This window comes from Pristis pectinata, chromosome 5 (assembly GCF_009764475.1).
Source record: "Pristis pectinata isolate sPriPec2 chromosome 5, sPriPec2.1.pri, whole genome shotgun sequence".
Classification (NCBI taxonomy): Eukaryota; Metazoa; Chordata; class Chondrichthyes; order Rhinopristiformes; family Pristidae; genus Pristis; species Pristis pectinata.
In genome coordinates, this window is record NC_067409.1 from 52,863,576 (window position 1) to 52,883,550 (window position 19,975).

Consider the following 19,975-nt stretch of genomic DNA (forward strand, 5'->3'; position numbering starts at 1 on the left):
CAACAAAAAACATGACGGGTGTGATTTATTCCCCCTCCAGTGTTTAAATGCATTTTTCTTATTTTATTGTTGGTTAGCTCAGGCGATGTGAAGGCTCCTAAGGAGAGGGAGGAGTCCTGACTAGTGAGTCGTGGCCTCTCTCGGCAGCGGGCGTTCCCCGGCAGCTGCGGATTGAGCGCCGTGCGAGGTACCGGGGCTCCGGCGGACAGCGGCCTTACCATGGTTTGTGGCGCTCTAGAACCCGGGGTTGGGGGGCGAGTATCTCCAGGGCAGCGTTCTCTCGCCGGGTCAGGATTCCAGGGAGGGCTTGGCCGGGTCTCGCTGCAAACATACGGTAATGGAGACCTGGCAGCCGGGACAAGGCCTTCAGATCTCCCCAGCAAGACAAGGATTTCAGGCCCCAACCAAATCAATCTCCGTTGCGTGTCTTATAGAAGTGATTTTCCTCTCTTTCCTGGCCGTTTGTATACCTGGGATAAACGAACGTGCATTATTCACGTCTTTTTTTTTGCTTAAACTCAGTAGAGGACTTGGTGGCAGTAAAGCCACGTCAGCAATACCCAATATCCAGATGTCTTTCATACATCTTGTTTATCCGCATTGCGAATATTTTCGTATGAATAACTTGTGAATTGAAATGGACTTACTACTTGACTTCAGTATACATGTGTTTGGGTTTTTTTTTCTCTTAATTTTGTGCGTTCTTTTCCCGTATCTTGTATTTGTAATAGATTCTTTTGTTTGCTAAGCCGTGCATTCATTCAACGAAGCACAGTTCTGGGGAAGGTATTTGCAGTTATGTTTCTTGACTTTAACTTTTAACATTGCGGGTTTGGCTCCATCTTGGTGTTGAGCATGTAACCTTGACTGACAATCATGGCAACACTGAGGGAGTAAGTACTATCTAATTAGACATCCCATCTTTTTGGATGAGTTATTTTGCTACTTGTTCAGTGTAAAATTAGAAACAGACAACAACGATTATTTAAGTAATCTTTTAGATGTAGTTCTTGCATGTCTGTTCCATTTTGACTTAACATGCAGTTCATATTTAAACAAAAAACTAACTAGGATTTCTTTTAATAATTAATTACGCCCTTGTGGAAATGTATTAAAATAAAACCTGACTTCATTATTTGAAAAAGAACAGTGGCAGTCAGTGAATGTGCCCCATGCATGTAGCTGAACACCAACTTCCATTTAACAGTCCAGTGATTCCTTAAATTAACTTGGAGTTGGAAGTCTTGACCATGCAAACTATAGTCAGAGTTTCAAATTGGAATGGATCAATTTATTTTGATTATTGCATTTCTCTTCACAACTGCAATTTTTAAGACCCAGAAACCATTTTATTCACAACTCCTGTAGGAAAGAAATAATGTATTTTTAAGAGATGGTGGAAACTCACCTTATTGGGAGGTTAGATTTTGGATCTTCGTCAATATTTACTGCCTATAAATGGCAAGAACATTTTATTCCCTTTGTGCTAATACCTTGCTTTGACCCTTTCAGCCTGGACCAGCTGCAAGTGCAACAAATGTCGGTGCCTCTAGCCGATCGCCCAGTAAAGCTGTGGCTCCCCGAGCCGCTGGTGGTGGATCTACAGTAAGGCAGAGGTAAATAATTTGGAACTGGTATTATTTGCTATTTGTTTTCAGTAATATCCAACATGGTGGACAGCAAGATGGAAATGCTGTTTACATGCACAATGATTACTGTTTGTAATGTGACTTAGTTTTCAGGATTTAATAACAGCTCCGTTCTGTGAACAAGCTAATGTGTAATTGTGGCCTTTAAACTCTTTGAAGCTCAAGAGTGTGCTTCATACAAAATAACATGCATATTTCGGAAATGAGCATGATTAATTTTGAGTTTAAAATTCACAATTATGGTGACTTATGAAACAAAAGTCTACTCTCAGCTTTGTCATGGAAAGAGTTTACCAGGTTTATAGAGGAAAAGACTGAAGAATGTAATCAAAGCCTCCCTAGAGAAATGCAACATTCCTGGGAATCTCTGGCCTATAACTGCCGTTGGGATGGTACTGAGAACCTCAAAGCCCTGTGTAAAGAGCACTACTTCACAAACTTTATGCCTCCTGCCCCATCACCCACTATCTGCTCATTTGCACAAGAATCTGTAGTTCCCACGTTGATTTCATCAGCCACCTCAAAACTCGCAAAATCAGGGTGGAAGTTGGTTATCCTCGATCCAAGGGACTGCATAAAAAGAATAAGAAGCAATTACTATTTTCTTATAACTCTGAGAAACACAGATTAATAAAATTAAAAACTGCATTATGGCATTGCAGAATGTTTTACTAAAATATGGAAACCTGTGGTCTGAATAAATGAAGGCATTGGGTTTCTTTGTACAAGGAATAAAAACATTGACTTAATAGTAAGCTATTTACCATGAATATTTGGACTAAGTGATAGATGTTTCCTGGCATCTGTGGAACAGTATTGCATCGGTTCAACTGGGTAACTTTTTATACTCATTTGGGAAGAACCTGGCACATTGAGGTTTTTAGTATGAATGAGGTATATTTCTGACTTTAGACTGACTAATAGGCACATCAATGTGCAGTGACTTTATTTGGGTCCCTTGATATATTGGACTGGGCAGGCTGGTTTGCATTTTGTAGAATTGAACTGAGACTTGAGCTTTACTGAAGTGTTACGCAGATGAAACTCAATGCATCACTGTTTGACAATTGGTGTTCTGAAACAGTTAAATATGAGTGGTAGTATGTAGCTTCATTTACTTTTGAGGAATATCAAATTGTGGAATATCCATTGGATATCCAGTATGGGTAGTTACTGTTTATGTTGAAGAATTATGAAGGGGCCTTTCACTTTATTTTGTGTCTACATCTCTTTAAGGAACTATATTTGGCTTAACCCCTCCCCACCAATCTAGCATCTGTGGAGGCAAATGGATGGTTGACATTTTGGATTGTGATCCTGCATCTGGGCGGCAAAGTCCTTGATCCTCTGTGCTCCTCCAGCAGTTTGTTGTTTGAGTTGGTGAGAATGTTGCAAGTCTTCAGAGGCTTTGTTCAGATTCTTGAGTCCTCTTCTCTGTCCATCTGGTAATCACTTTCTATGACACAGTTCAGAATAGAGTGTCTGTTCTGGGAATCTGGTATCAGGCATGTGATTGATGTTGCCTACCCAATGTAGCCAGCTTGAATGAACTAGGGCTTCACTACACAAGATGTTAATGTGGTTGTGGTTAACTGAGCTTTCCAATGGAGTTGAAGGATTTTGAAGGAGACAGCGTTGGTGTTGTATTTCCAGTGCATTGAGGTGCCTGCTGTCGTTTGACGAGGTCTTGGAAGCATATCGGAAAGCAAGGATCAGTTTTTGTGCCAGGTCTGGGGTCTTGATCTTGGAATACCCTTTTCCACAGTGGAACAAAGGCTGCTTGAAAGTGATGATAGTGATTTAATAACATGTTGCCTTTTTGTACTTGGTGTTCATTTCCCCTCAGCAGCACCCCACCAGTTCCTAAAAGTGAGATGTGTGGCCTCCATGTGGGAGTTGAGTAGAGTGAGAATTCAAATCTGCAGCACTCAAGGACAAATAGGTCTTTGTAAACATCTTTAGTTTAATAATTAGTTTCTACACTCTGCAATTGTTCTAAATTGCAAAATCGATGGAACTTGGTTATATTTGGCCATCTTGCATTACTTATTAATGCTGACCTCCGTGTCAGCCTGCACCATCTGTGGGCCCTGAATCATTCTCCAGAACTTGTGGCAATAGCATGCTGATGCTGTAGTTTCACGGGTATTACAGTGCTTGTCACAATACAGGGAACTTCACATTGTGCCTACACACTTTTCCTCCATTGATTCTGTTTGTGAACATGTATGTTGCCATTTTGCTGTATTTTTAAAAAGTGACTACGCTTCAAAAGTACTTCATTGACTTTGGGACATCCTGGGGTTGTGAAAACTGCCACATATATGCAGGTCTTTACTTACTGAACAGTAGCAAATTTTGAGGTAGTGACTTTTGGAGCACAGAATGAGCCCTGAGGGTTATCTCTCGTTATGCCTTGTGTCTTCAGAGATGGTGCTTCATCTGGCAATTGTGATATTGATCCTGTTAAAGTGAGTGGAATTTGTCAGCTAAATGGCAGAAAGATTAAATGACCCTTGCCGGACGACCACTGTCTAATGATCTGCCTGGGATTACAGATAAAGTAATTATTTAGATCCCATCAGATTACCAGGGATCCAATTTTTTTGCCGCCTTCTGTAGGATTCCTAACAAAGAGACATGGCTCTAATTTTTAGTTGATACTCGCCCCTCATTCTCTCAACCACAGGAATAGCTTTTAAATATGGCAACAGAGTGCTTTCAATGGAAGTCAAAACCAGATGCAAGAAATCTGAAGTTAAAATGTTGGAAATAACGATCAGGCAGGATCTGATGATGGGGAAACAGTTAACGTTTCAGGTCAGAGACACTTCGTCAGAACAAGGAAATAGGGATTTACACAAAGTGGCTATTTTAAGTAGCAAAGAAGGTGGTGGGAGGGATGGATAGGACATATTGATAGAACGAAACCAGGTCAAATGGGTTAATGGGGCAGTGATTATGTGTTACTCATAACAGCTGGGGGACATGTCTGGCAAGTCAGGCTGTACTAATTGGGGAATATTTTCAAATCTGTAATCTATGCACTAAGATTACAGTTATACATTTTCAGGATGCACAAACTTTAAAATCTTGTCCTGCATTTATCCCCATTACTGGGTTACTGTATTACTGGGTTTAAGATTAAAAAAAACTTGTCGATCGCTCCTCATTAATTGTATTTTTTTAATGCATGACAGATTTAGTAACTGAATTTGCTACTCCGCTTTCCATCTCTATGTACTACCATCACCCAGTTCTTTTTGTATTTTTAATACTCTGTCTTTTATTAGCATAGCATCAGACCTGGGATCAAGTTATGTCAAGCCCTAATATTACTGATGCTACCATCTTTCAATTCATCCCCTCCTCCCCAAATAACATGGAAGCATCACATCCTCTGTGTTCAAGATAATTTAAACTGGCAATTGAATGGAAGCCCCCTTAAACCTATTGCTATTGTGTTGAATGCAAGGTATACAAGATATTGAGAGGAATAGATAGAGTGGACAGCCAGCACCTCTTTCCCAGGGCGCCAATGCTCAAAACAAGAGGACATGGCTTTAAGGTATTGGGTGGGAAGTTCAAGGTGATGTCAGAGGGAGGTTTTTCACCCAGAGAGTGGTTGGTGCATGCAATGTGCTGCCTGGGGTGTGGTGGAGGCTGATACATTGGACAAGTTCAAGAGATTGTTAGATAAGCATATGGAGGAATTTAAGTTAGAGGGATATATGGGAGGAAGGGGTTAGATAGTCATAGGTGTGGTTTGAAGGGAGGCACAACGTGGTGGGCCGGAGGGCCTGTATTGTGCCGTATTGTTCTATGGTTCTAACACCCCCACTCTGCATTGCTATCTTCCGTTCTTGCAAATATATAGCTTTTAAAAGCTTTGACACCAATCCTCTGCTTTTAAAAGTATTAAGTACATCATTAGTTTTGCCCAGAGTTACTTTTTGGGGCATGAAGCAGTATTCTATTTATAATTTTTGTTGTGTATTTTCAACTGTGCTTTTTGGAATCAAAAATAAAATAGCTTAGGAAAGGAATTTTATGCACCCCTAATGAAAATAGGTACTGTCAGAAATTATTTCAATCGTCTCTATCAAAATTACTATAATCCTGGATAAAAGGAGACTTGTGTGAATGCATTACTATCTCTGCTGTGCTAATTGAAAGATAACAATGTGATGTGGAGCTTATACCTATTTTCTCTCTTCCCTCCCCAAACTCCCCTTCATTGCCTCCCCAGGAAAGCTACTAATAGTGCAGTGAGCCGTGCTGGTCGAACCACCTCGACGGGTACTGGGGGAATGTGGCGTTTTTATACTGAGGATTCTCCTGGGCTTAAAGTGTAAGTGCATTTTCTGGACACTGAATCACAATGTAGTTTTCATTCTTCTAGCTAAGTGAGATTGGATTGCCTATAAAATCAGCTTGAGTGTGTTAATTAATATTCTAATATCTATAAAATCCACCATTTTTCACTATCTATTTTGCATTTGTTTAATTACTAAATGGTGATTGCTGATGACATAGGAGCATACTTGTTTGGAATCAGTATTGAACCTGATGCTGTGGAGGAGGTAGACTAATATACCTGTTTAATACTAAAGGGATCTAGGTTAATGGGGGTCTCTCTCTTTGATGTTAATTCAGATTCCAGGGTTTGACTATATTTTACAATAATCCGCTACATTTGTGTTGTACTGCATGTTTTCCTCTCAGTAGAAAATGAAAATCTTTTTAAAAGATGAGATCTTCATTTTCTACTTTATTTTTAAAAACATGCACAATGATGGAGATGTTGCCATGTGAGTTTTGCTGATCTGAGAAAGTGAAAAATTTTCAGTTGATTAAAGTGAAAACCATGTTTGAAGTGGAAATAATCAAGATGTGTTTTTATTGATAAATTGATAAGATTATTTGTTTTTTTTATTGGAAGAGCATGGTGACTAGAATGTGATTTACTGTTGGTCAAGGACATTAGCTGTAAGGGAAAATTCAAACTCCTTCCCTGATAGTTCTGTCCATTCTACCTGTTTTTCCCATTTCTGTGTGGATGACGTATTTATGGCTACATTGTGAAGTTTAGGAATTTGTGTGAAATGTTTCATTTGGAAGGTTTATCTGATATAATAGTTTAATGCGTGTGATTAAAGGAGGGAGGAAAATAGAAGCTCTTCAGTGACAGTGGAGATGTTGGTACTTTCTGGAAGTTTCATCTGTAGGTGTGCACATGTGCTCTAGAACAGTTTGTAGTAAGAGACTGCAAAGAAAGAATGTTATAATGAAATGCAGAATATGTTGGATAATTAAAATCTTTAGGCTATTAATTTGCTGTTGTGGTCATACATGGAGCAGGCATGGATTTGGAATATAAAGCAGTCTTGTGCTGTGATCCTCCTGTGCTTCTGTTAAACTTTCATATGTTATATACACACCCACAGATACTAATGATATGGAGTATTGGATGTTTAGGCTGAAATATACAAAACTGAATGATGTTTGGAGTCTATAAGTGGAACTAAAAATTCAGAAGCAGGTCTGAACACTTGGGTTCTCCCACTCTTATCTGAAGTGCATCACCCTGTCCTTTTTTCCCCTCATGATCTTGTGGTACAAAAATCCTAGATCACTGTAGAATGTATGCTATTAAACTGCTAATTGACCTGTTGAAATATAATTATGGACCAGGAGCACAGTCTTGGCTCATCATGGCAGAAAACCTTGTCACCCTTGTTACCAGTTGCAGCATTCATGTTTATAATTTCCAGTTTTAGTAAATATTACTTGCACTTAAGCACCCTGCAGTATAAGCTCCCAACTGCAAAGGATGAAACACATCCTTCCACACTGTACTAAATAATAGCTGTGGTGACCTTTTAATGTCAGCCACGTGAACTTCTGAAAGGTACACGAGAACAGGATTGCTATATATGAGTCATACATGGGATTGGAGAGTAGGGGTAGCTTTTTAATTTGACATGTAAACGAGGAAGGTGACTTCAGAGAGGCAATTGTGCAAACATTGAAAGTTAGTCTGTATAATCATTTGACATGGCAGTTCCAAATATAGGAATATACAATAAGGATTATTAACCTGGATGAAGTTTAAGAATAACTTGTTTGATATTAATAAACAGCAGTAAATGCTCCTTTAGATGTGGGTAAGTGTGAGGTATTGCTAATGGGAGGTGTGTATCCTACTGAATGTGGACTGGAGTAAAACTGAATCTTGTGGATTTGGCAAAAGAAGAGAAACTGCAGAGTTGACAGGTCAGCTCACATTTGCACTGTTGTCTAGTTTGGCAGCTGAGATGCATCCAAGGCCTTTGAGTGCTTCTACCACTTTCCATTTTTATCTGAAACATTTCAAGCCTGGTTGAGCACAGGTGGTGGTGGGGAGGGGGATTAGTTCTTAAAAGTCCAAAGAGGTCCCCCCCCAACATGAAAGCATTGTGTTTCAAGTAAAGAATAAAAAAAACTTGGGCATTTCAACTATAAAAACATGGAAAGAGTAGCCTGGAGGCTCAGAATATAGTGAACAATAAGGAAAAATAGAACTACTTGTGATTGAAGGAGGTTGCAGGTTCAAAGGAAATTCAAGTAATTGTCAAAAAGTTATTCACAATTATCCAAAATCACTGTCTTCATCTTAAATTATGATAATGGTATGAAGGTGGGGTTGTCTGAGGTGGACCTGGAAAATAAGCCAAGGGACAGGTCAGTAGATGAACTGTGGCAGATATTCACACTGCTGGTCCATAACACTTAACAGGAAATTATCCCAATTAGAAAAAGGGATTCCATGAGAAAAAGTATAATCTGTGTTTAACGAAGGAGATAAAGATTAATGTTAAATTGAAGAGTAGGGCATGCAAAGGGTTGGTGGTAGGATAGTGGACAGCAAGGGTTTTAGCATCCAGCAGCGAAAGACTAAAAAGCTCGTAAGAAGAGACGATTGATTTTTAAAGGAAGCGGCTGCAGAGATAGTGCACCTACTAGTTGAAATTTTTCAAAACTTGCTAAATTCAGGAAGGGTACAGGAAGATTGGTAAACAGTCAATGTGACTCCATTGCTCAAAAAGGGAGGGAGACAGAAGATGGAACTATTAAGAAGTAGTGATACAGGGTCACAACCCGAAATACTGACTTCCACCTTTTGACTCCATGGATACTGATTGACCCACTGAGTTCTTCTGGTTTTTTTGGCAGGAATTATAGGCCAGTTAATTTAACGCTATCACTGGTAAGATGCCAGAGTCATTCTGCAAAGAGGAAATAACTACTTATTTAGGAAAGCTGAATATAATCAACTTGATTTAATGAAAGGTAAATCATGTTTGACAAATTTGTTCGGATTCTTTGAAGATGTGACAGGGAAAGTTGAGGGGAAACTAGATGTGATGAATTTAAATTTCCAAAAGGCATTTGACAAGGTGCTGCATAAGAGCTGGTGCATAAATCTATTGGTGGAAGTGTGTTAGTGTAGAGAATTGAAATAAATAGGTCCTTCTCAGGCTAGAGGGATGTAAATCATAGAGTACCTCAGGAATCGGTTCTTGGCCCTCAATTGTTTACTATTTATGTTAATGACTGAGGGGAGGGCACAAAGGTTTCCAAGTTTGTTGCTGTTATGAAAATAGGTGGAAGAGCATATTGTGATGAGGACATTGACTCAAACCTGTTGCAGAATCACAATGAGTAAAAACCTGGCAATGTGGGGAAGTGTGAGGTCGTGCATTATGATAAGAGGAATGAAAAGGTGGATTATGTAAATAGACTGTAATTGAATGAAGTTTAGGGGATCTACGTGTTCTGATGTATTAATTACAATAAATTAGTAGACAGGTCTAACAAGTTGTTATGGTGACAAATAACATGTTGGCTTTTTTTTGCAAAGGGGTTGGAGTTTAAGAACAGAGAGGTTTTGTTACTGTTGTACAGGGTGTTGGTGAGGCCACACCTGGAATAGTTTTGATCCCTTACCTAAAAGAAGGATATAATAGCATTGGAGGCAGTCCAAAGGAGATTCACCAAGCTGATAACTGGGATGAGAGGGTTGTCCTATCAAGGGAGACTAGACAGTTTGGTCCTGTATTCCTTGGAATTTAGAAGAATGAGGGTGACTGTATTAAAACATGCAAGAGGGTTTGACAAGGTAGATGTTGAGCAAAAAAAAAACACTGGAAGAACTCAGACACGAGAGACTGCAGATGCTGGAAATCTGGAGTAACACACAAAAAGTGCTGGAGGAACTCAACAGGTCAGGCAGCATCTATGGAGGGAAATGGACAGTTGACCTTTCAGGCCTAGACCCTTCCTCAGGACTCTGAAGGGTCTCTGCCTGAAACATCGACTGCATTTCCCTCCATAGATACTGCCTGACCTGCTGCGTTCCTCCAGCACTTGTATGTTGCACTGGAAGGACTCAGCAGGTCAAGCAGCATCTGTGGGGGCAAAGGCATGATCGACATTTCAGGTCGAGACCTTGCATCAAGAACTGGAGGAAGCCCTGATGCAGGGTCTCAACCCAAAACATTAATCATCCTTTTACCTCCACAGATGCTGCTTGCCCTGCTAAGTTCAGCCAGCAGTTTGTTTTTTGTTCCATATTCCAGCATCTGCAGTCTCTTGTGTCTCCAGGGCAGACATTGAGATGTTTTCAGTAGTGGGAGAGTCACAAACAAGGGAACCTAGCTATAAAATAAAGGACAACTCATTTAAAACTGAGGTGCATAGAAATTTGAGGGTAGTGAATTCTCTGCCCCCGAGAGTGGAGGCCAGTCATTGGGTGGAGAGAGAGAAATATTTGAAAGATCGAGGAATTGAGAGTTATGGGAAGCTGGAACTGAGAGGAATTGAGGCCAACATAGATTAGCCATGATCACATTGAATGGTGGGGCAGGCTTGAGGTCCCTGGTAGTCTATTCCTTTTCCGGTTTTCTTTTGTTTTTATTGTACGTTCCTGTATTCAGGATTGTTGTACCTGCATTGAGGTTTAATTTGATTTTAATTTTCAATGATTATACTTGTTTGCCTACTTTTTCTGTCAGCCCTGTCCTTGTTGATGAACAAGTTTCCCCCACGCCTTATTCAGCCCCACATATGAATCATGTATAGTGATCACATCCTGATAATGAGATTCTTGTGGCTGACATTAAAATGGCACAGCAGTTGTTATATAGAACAGTGCAGTACGGAACCATACCATACTGTTATAGGGAGAGGTTGGCCAGGCTAGGTCTTTATTTCTTGGAACATAGGAGAATGAAGGGCGACCTTATAGAAATGTTTAAAATTATGAGAGGCATAGATAAGGTGAATGGGAACAATCTTTTCCCCAGGAAAGGGGAGTTCAAAACTAGATGGCATAGGTTTAGGGTGAGAGGGGAAAGATTTAAAAGGGACCTGAGGGGCAACTTTTTCACGCAGAGGGTGGTGAGTATATGGGAGGAGCTTGTTGAGGCAGGTACAATAGTAGCACTTGGATAGGTACATGGAGGGGAGAGGCCTGGAGGGATATGGACCAAACCCAGGAAATTGGGACTAGCTAGGTGGACAACGTGGTCGGCATGGACTCGTTGGGCCGAAGGGTCTGCATCCGTGCCGTCTTGCTCTGACTGTGATGGAAGCTGTAGTCTATGGCTGCATAGGTCTCCCCAGATCCCTCTTTGGTAACAAGCTCAACTGAGAGTGGGAGACAGCAGCTTGCATCATATCCAACAAGAGGTAATGAGAAAGACCAAACGACCTGGGCAGTTATCGCAAAGAGTAGGTGCTACTAGTCCCCAACTATGGCCAACACTCATGGCCGGGATGCAGACCTGAAGCACCATATCTTGGTGCTAAGCAACGCCAGTCGACACAGGCAGCTGTTACACATTGCCTCAGTGGCGATGAGATCCCATTTTGTTGCTGTGACAGTGCAAGTGGAAGGCAGGGGTTTGCATCAGTTCCCAACTTGCAGCCCAAGCAAGTGTCTTTTTTATTTGTTAAAGTACAGGTGGGTACATACTGGTTTGAATTTGGACCAAGGGCGCCATATTGAATCATCACTCTCCAAGGTACTGTGAAGTGGGGTACTGGTGTATTAATGCTTATTGTCTTGTAACACTCAGCAAAAGCCAGACTACCTGGACGTAGTCTTGAGGTATTTAGCTACTCAGCCTGCTGGTAGTTACTGTAGAAACAATGTAAAAACTCAGCACATCGTCATAGAAACAATGTAAAAACTCAGCAGATTGGAACGTAAAGATGAATTTGCCGCCGTTGACATAAACTCGTGTTCTTTTGTTAAATTTCCAGTGTGTTTTTTTTTCTGATTCTTACTGGTCAAGCAATTTGTTGATTTTTAAGGTGTTGTATATCGGGGATATCACATGAATGAGCATCAAACTGCTCTTGCTGAATAATTCCATAAGTAATTCTTACAGTTTATTTTTACTCCTTTCCTGGATTGAGCACTTTCATGCTGCCATCAACTTTGGGGGGGGGGGGGGGGGGGGCGGCGCTGGAGAACAGTTGTTTCAAGTCTTTGGTACTTTTAATTGAAAGGTTGCTGAGGGCAGCACAGGGTGACTTGTCTACTTTCATTATTGCCTTTTGCTGAAATATAATAGCAACCTGTTGTTGAATAGGTTGGCTTGATTTAAAATAATACTGTCTAAAAATGTATTGGATATGACATAAGATTACATGGTGGTACTGTTCTTTAAAATGTGTTTTAAGATCGCATAAATGACCAAATACTGATGGAAAGAGAAAAATTTACAGGTACTAGAAATCTGAAGCAAAAATAGAAAATTCTCAGAATACTCCGTAGATCAGGCAGCATCCGAGGAGAGGAAAAAAAAATGTTTCTGGTTGATGACCCTTCATCAGAACTGGAAAAGTGAAAAAACAAGCATGTTTTAATTTGGAGATGGAAAGGACTGGCGAGTATGAAGGGAATGTCTGTGATAGAGTGCAGACCAAGGTTGTCCAGATTAGACAGTTGCTTTCAGTACCATCTGAGGGGAAAATGAATGTTTGTGAACAAGAATTGCCTGGAGGTTTATTAATAGAATGAAATGGGTGAGGACAGTAGAGTGTGGAGAACAAAATAGCATTTTGGAACAGATGCAGAATACAACAATTGCTGCAAAACTGAAATAAAACAGAATTCTGGAAATAGCCAGCAGATTGGGTAGAATTTGTGCAGAGACCAAAAAAAAATGAATTAGTGTTACAGGTGGACAATCTTCCATCAGAGCTCCAGATAAACTGCACCTTAAGCTTATGTTGGTTTTTGATGGAACAATGTAGGAGGCCAAAGACTGAGATCGGAGTGGCATGGACAGTTAAAGTGACTGGAAACTCAAGATCGCCCTTGAGGTATTTTGCAAAGTGGTCACAAAGTCTGCATTTCATTTTTCCAATGTAGAGGAGATCACATCATGAACACCAAACACAATACACTAAATTGGTAAATGGGCAATTGAATTGCTACCTCACTAGAAGGACTTTGGGTTCCAGAATGATGGGGAGAGAAGAGGTAAAAGGGCAAGTATTACATTTCTTGTAGTTGCATGGAAATATGTCAGAGAATTAACAATGAATGAAGTTTCATGATTATGTAAATCATTTATTTTGTACACACTATAGTCTATTGATTATTGTTAAATATTTAGTTCTTTAGCACTGTAGGACTTCGCTCTTCGACAGACTGTTGGCCACATTGATAAGCCCAATGCATTTTAGGAAGTTTACCATTGCAACATACTAAATGGATGTATTATGTTAATTTAATGAATTTCTAATTAAATGATCAGCATTGCAGGATGAAAAGTATATAGGAGAGTTGCATAAGCATACTACTTTTTAGCTTGACAACTAAATTGCAGCATAATTACAAATAAATGGCATTATTATTTTGCATTCTGAACTTCATAACCATGCAGTAGGTTATGATTGGGGCAGTAACCTGCTCAGTGCAGCCTTGATTGTTTCAAAGAAATAAAAGTGGGATGCTGTGCAAGGTGATATTTAGCATCATCTTTTTGATGAACAGAAAAAAAACAACTGTCTCCAACTCCTACATTTAGTGACCTTTTATATTTGGTGGTCTTGCTTTTTTAAAATAAATTATCTTGTACGTGATGCCTGCCTCTGGCTTATTATAGTGAGATAAGATGTGTGCTGTGATAAGCTGCCGAAATCACACCAGGCTGTCTTTTCAGTGAGCTGGACCAAATAGTTCAAAATCCATGGCAATCAAGGAAAATAGATGGCATGTGTCTGTTAGTCATTCCAACTGGGAAAATTTTGCTGCATCTTTCACAGTAAAAAAAAATCATGGCCGCTCTGCTGAATTTTTTAAACTACACTTTTCACTACATTTTGACAATGGTGATTGATGGTGGGAGTATTTTAAGTATATTTATTTATAGGCTTCCATTGATTTTCTAGACTCAGTTTTGTAGAAGCCATCTCGGGTATCAGAGGGCAGAGATGGAGGGAAGATTTACCAAACATGGCTTTCCTGATTTTTTTCAAAATTAAATAGGATGGGAGATTTCACTCACTGTGATGCTATAAGCAAAGCCTGACATAATTAAAAGACAGCTATTGAATGTGAAATCAGTGGTTTATAGACTGGGTGATAGGGGGAATGAATTTGTATAACTTTCAGTAGTGATTATCTATGACCATGTTATAACTTTAGAGCAACATGTCCATGGAGTGTAGCATCTCACCCACTACAATGGAACTATTTTGCCTATATTTGGTTCCCAGGATTGAGCAGAATGCTTATATTCCTGATTAAATCTCACTAATGTCTTTGCTTCTAGATGAACAACTAGTTTTAAGTTAATAAGGAAGTTCTTCACACATGTGTCATAAAAACAAATTTGATTTACATAACAGATATTAGGGAAAGTGACCAAGAATTTGGTCAAAGTGAGAGGTTTTCAGGAGCAGCTGAGATGAAGAGTAAAGTGGAGAGATGGGAAGATTTAGAGCCTCGGCAGCTGGAGGCATAACCACCTATGGTTTAACAACAAAAGTCATGGAAGTGCAAGAGACCTAAAATAGAGTGGTGCAGAGATCTTGGCAGGTTTTACTGCTAGAGCAGGTTGTTGAAATGGAGAAATCCACATCGATAACAAATTTTAAGTGGTTTTTCCAGACCCTGAGTCAATGTAGTTCAGCAAGCACAGGGAATGACAGTGCAGGTAGCAGATGGACAGTACAGGATTTGATGCTGTAATGAGCTAGTGTCTTGCATAGGGTGGGAAAGGGGAAGCCGGCAGGTACCTATGGAATAGTCAAGTCTACCTGGTTTCAGCAGCAGATCAGCTGAGGCACAGGTGGAGATGAAGGAAACGTTCTTAGGATTACATTACCCTTTGTATATTTAATCTAATATTAAATACCCCATATTTGTGCAGCATCTGTTCTGAAAGTTTTCTCTACAAATGACAGGAGTTGTTACCAGTTTTCTGTGATGACCACGCTTCAATGGGCTCCCTTGTCTTTGTTGTTAGACATCATCAGTAAACATCAGATTTTCTTTGCACAGTCCCAAAATCTTTCTTTAATTAAGGTCTTCAACAATAAATTTGTAAAATCAACAAAATGCCTGTCTTAAGTGGGAAATTAGATATATACTCCTTTAAATGTTACTTCCATCTTTTGGTAGAATTTTTTTTGTTTGTAAGTGCCTATTTTAAGCATTTACTCAGCAGCTATGCTACTCTTTTAGTGGGTGCCTAATAACTTTTGTGTTGATATTAAGTCATTTCAGTTTAGTAAATAATTTGGATAAGTGGCATCTATTGCTCTTTAGGCTAATAAAGTTCCTTGGGTGTTGTCACTTTTTTTTTTGAAGGTCATATGGTACCTTGGATTTGTATGTCAGTGGTAGATGAGTTTATCAGCTTTGACTGTGTTTCCAAGAATATGCACTCATTGATCTGAGGCTTTCAATACCTTGTGTTCATAGTACACTTGGGAAATGAAACAGGAGCTTTATGTCAAAGTGCATTCTTCATCTAATAACTTCAATGAGACAGATGAATTCAAGATTTAAAAACAAATCATTAACTGGTCAAGGCTGTGATTGCTTTCATTTGAAGATTCAGAATATATTTAATCTCTAACCATAACTAAAAAATAAATTTTCAATTAGAGCAAATTGTTTGAAAGTAAGAAGCAAACTAATAAATTTCACCTGAAATGGTTTCTGTTTGTATGTTCAGAATTTAACTACAGTCTGTTTATTTTACTGCAACTCTTTAAATTTCTTTCATAATAACTCTAAGCTGGCTGTTATGTAGAAGGATGAATTTTAAAATATCTTTGAAATTTCCTTTGAATATTTTGCTTCAATCCATAGTTCTTTGTTCTTAGAATAGGATATAGTGTCTGGTGTAATCATTGTCATTGCATTTTGTCTGAGTCCAATTTATGCTACATTCTGCATTTACAGTCAATTAGTTTGGATCAAATGAGAATTGGACACTTCAAGGAAAAGAGAGCATGGAATTTGACAGTTGATACAGGCAAAATGGATCGAATGCCTATCTTCTTTGCTTGATAACTCTTTGCCTTTTTGTGTTTTGCTGATTTAAAATTTACTTGGATAAAATCTGTTAATATTATGCTTAAGTTTCTCACCAGACAACATCGGACAATATGAACAATCATTAAAAAGTTATGGTATGCTGCATGATACCAGCCTTTTCTTTGAGTTCTAAAGCTGAAGTTGGTGTTACTTGTTGCCATTTGGGATTTATTTCAACTTTCCAAAAAGTAGCTGCACTTCAGACAAATCTCCATATATAACCAGAATTGTTCTGGTTCTGAACTAGTGAGCCACATTGGTCCAGTGGGATATGAAGTCTGGATTTGTATACTTAAGCCTGTTTAAATTTAATGTTGCCATAAGCTGTTGAGAATCAGATAGGAACAGCTTTGTCTGTGGTTAGAATGTGGTCAGGATTTCCTGCTTGTGCAAAATATGCAATATTGTGATAACTATCCCCTCTTTCATTATTGAGCTGTAATTAAATCTTGGTCTGGACACCTTAAGGCTTGTTCCAGATCTTGATAGGATAAGGCAATGAACCCCAGTGGCTGCTAAGTATTGTCATTAAAATGTAGATGGTTACATTTCACTTGAACTTCACTGGTGAAAGAAGTGAAAGTAGAGCTGTGAGATCTAGTTTTCAATCCAAAATTTGTCCTGGTTATAGCTCTACAAGCAAAATTTTTATTTAAAGGTCGTTTGGATTTAAGTTCATGCTATATGTAAATTTTTAAACGTTTATTAAAAATGAGAAATGTCCACAGTAAATAATGTTCAGAACAGTGCATGCTTTGTAGTTCTATGCTCAACGAGTTTTGCCTAAGCTGAGAAAGCAGAAGTTGTATTGATATACATCCTTCAACAGTGGCTTTGTATGGCTACTCTTGCTGCACCACTAGGTGTCTCTTTCGTCCCTTGAATTACTGTCATTGCATTGACATTGGAAGTAAAAGCAAATAGTGGTGTATTTGCTGTTAAGTGTGCTTCTATTGATTTTTTTTTCCCTCTCTCTTCTCAGTGGGCCTGTTCCAGTGCTTGTTATGAGCCTACTGTTCATCGCTTCAGTATTTATGCTGCACATCTGGGGCAAGTACACTCGCTCATAGACCAGACTTCAGCAACTTTCTCCAGTTTCAACTTAATGTATTCAATCATCCTGGACCAAATACCTATTTTTATGAGAACTGATTTCTGACACATTATATCCCACATTCTACTTGTGTAAAAATTAAAGTGAAGATCCTGTAAAGACTGGGTGTGGTACCTCAGTCCTTTTTCTAATTTCAGTAAGGAGAAGTGTTGCCATTATGTTGGATTTCTGAAGTCTTTGTTGAACGTTTCTTTCTGAACTTTGTTATACATTTTTGTAAAGCAGCTCATTAATGTTCTTCATTAAAAAAAAGTATCAGTTATTTCTATGGTTTTTTTTTGGCATTAACAACCCTATTTCCTTTGCATACTTCAGTCTACAGATTCATTTATGGGAAGCATTTTGTAATATTCTGATAGTATAAGACATTGAAAGATTGCTTTTATTTAGTCCATTATTATTGTTAAATAATTCAATTACTGGACCTTATTGAGATTCATGTTAAAAGTACTCTCTGAACTGGATGACACAGTGGGATAGACATGAATCTTTTATCCAAGGGATCTTGGTTCAAATCAAAGTTGATGGGATGAAAAATATCCTTGAATTGGTTGTCAGTTAGTTTTCAATGTGGCAGTGAGGTATGCTCATCCCAGTGTAAGCTATTGTTGGTATAAAGACTTATAGAAATCCTGTACCTAAATTGGGTTTGCATAACATTAAAAACAAAGTATTTTGGAAGCTGAAAATGGGGAAATAAAAACAAAATGCTGGAAATATTCATTGGGTTAGGCAGCATATATAGACAAAGAAATAGTTAATGTTTCAGCCCTGTGACCCTTCATCAGAACTTTGTGCCATTATTCTACATTAGGACTATTTGCTATTAGGAAACTTGAATGAAATGTTTTCCATTCCCTTGTACCAACAACCCTGTGGATTAAAGAATTAAAATCTAATGGACCATACTGCTTGTAAGCCACTTCCACTATTACATTAGATCATGTATCAGTTTAAAAAGTAATACTGAGCCATTCCTGCATGTAGCCAAAGATGCAAACTGTGGGCAGTGGTGTCACCTGGAACTGATGCAAAGCTGTTGTGTTGAGATCAATTATTAAAATTGAAAAGATGTTTTTAAAATTATTGGACCTACCTGGTTTGCTGCATCTTAAATTATAGCATATAAATTGCACTTTGAATTTTTACTAACCAGCTTTGCAGAGTGTAAAAGTTGCTAAAATCAACATTTTTCTTTTCACCACCCACACATGCCATCATATTGCCATTTACCACTAGTAATTTGCCATTTTGTTTAGCTATTCCTTGATTTATGACAGATATGTTCCTGGAAAACTTTAAGCTAAATTTTGTAAATCTGAAGGGCTGGGCATAATGCATGATGGGCATTTCAGTACAGTGTATTCCTAAGCATTGGAAAGTGGTATACTGTTTGCTATAGTGAAAAATCACTTTATACATAGATACAACATCCAAAATGTCCATGGTGTTAATATAAAAAAAATTGTAAATTAAGGAATTTCTGTACTTTCATAGTACAAAAATTTAAATCATTTTTTTCCTGAAAGAAATTCATAGATTGGAAAACTCTAGCTTTCTTTTCATACAGAAGTATCCAGTTCTAAGTACAATTGCCTGAAGGCATTTTACTTTAAATATACCACACTTGTTTAAGTTCTAAATAATATGTAATGTTTACCAAGGTGGGTGCAACTCCAGCACCTCAAAAAAACTTGATACTGCCCAAGTCTGCCTGATTGGCACTCCAGGTGGTGCTAACCACCGATGACATTCATTCCTCCGTCTCTGGCACACAGTGGCTGCAGTGTGCACCATCTACAAAGTGCACTGCAATTGTTCACAAACCTGTCATCTGTACCACCAAGAAGGACAAAGGCAGTAGGCACATGGTAACTGCAACCACCTGAAGATTCCTTTCCAAGTTGCATGCCATCCTAATCTGGAAATATTTTGGGAGTCACACTTTGTTGCTGGGAATAAATTCTGGAATTCCCAAACAGAAGTACTTTACAATTCCAGGCAGTAGTTTGCCACCAATGGTCAAGGGCAATTGGGCAGTTAGTAAATGTAGACCTTGATCCTGAAAAATTTTGAAAGATTACTAATTTTGCCTTTTTAATTCCAATAATATTTTTTGAATCATTGGATACCCAAAATTCATATTTCATTACCTAATGCGAGAGCTTTGTGCCTATCTGGAAATGCCAAAGAAGGAAAAACTTGCTGGAGTTATGTCATTAATGTTCAATCACATCAATGAGTTCATAGCCACTGGCTTTGGGCAAGAAAATCATTTGTATAAAGGAGATCCTGTGAATACACTGGAAATACCTTGAAGGTTTGATAATGTAGATGAGCCTATAAGCTTCAAAGATATTAATAACTGAAATCTTTAATGGGACGAATGGGAATTGCCATCCTTCAGAGACCTGGCACATTGTTGCCATTGAATAATTGCCATCTTTAGCAATTGGCTTAAAATTCTTCCAATTGATGTTTCAATTTGTGCTGGGTTCTTGAGTGCCCCTTTGAATGTTGCTTTGAAAACTGTATGTTTGTATTCGGTTAGTAATGTACAAAGGTGAGATTTTATTTTAATTTATTAGTGCAAATGGTAGCCCT

The 19,975-nt window shown here is 38.7% G+C and overlaps 1 protein-coding gene across 1 annotated transcript; it reads left to right on the forward strand.

Annotated features, from left to right (window-relative positions):
* The first annotated feature begins 85 nt into the window (after positions 1–85).
* sec61b (SEC61 translocon subunit beta) lies at positions 86–17,633 on the forward strand. Its single transcript, XM_052016779.1, has 4 exons — positions 86–222; positions 1,513–1,616; positions 5,899–6,000; positions 17,240–17,633. Exons 1-4 carry the CDS (start codon positions 220–222, stop codon positions 17,325–17,327), a joined length of 297 nt encoding a protein of 98 aa, XP_051872739.1. The 5' UTR covers positions 86–219; the 3' UTR covers positions 17,328–17,633.
* The last annotated feature ends 2,342 nt before the right edge of the window (positions 17,634–19,975 follow it).

Excerpts from the sequence above, each read along its gene's own strand:
- sec61b (XM_052016779.1), top strand. Across the intron at positions 1,617-5,898 it reads GGATCTACAGTAAGGCAGAG|GAAAGCTACTAATAGTGCAG; the intron begins GTAAATAATTTG and ends TTGCCTCCCCAG. Across the intron at positions 6,001-17,239 it reads GATTCTCCTGGGCTTAAAGT|TGGGCCTGTTCCAGTGCTTG; the intron begins GTAAGTGCATTT and ends CTCTCTTCTCAG.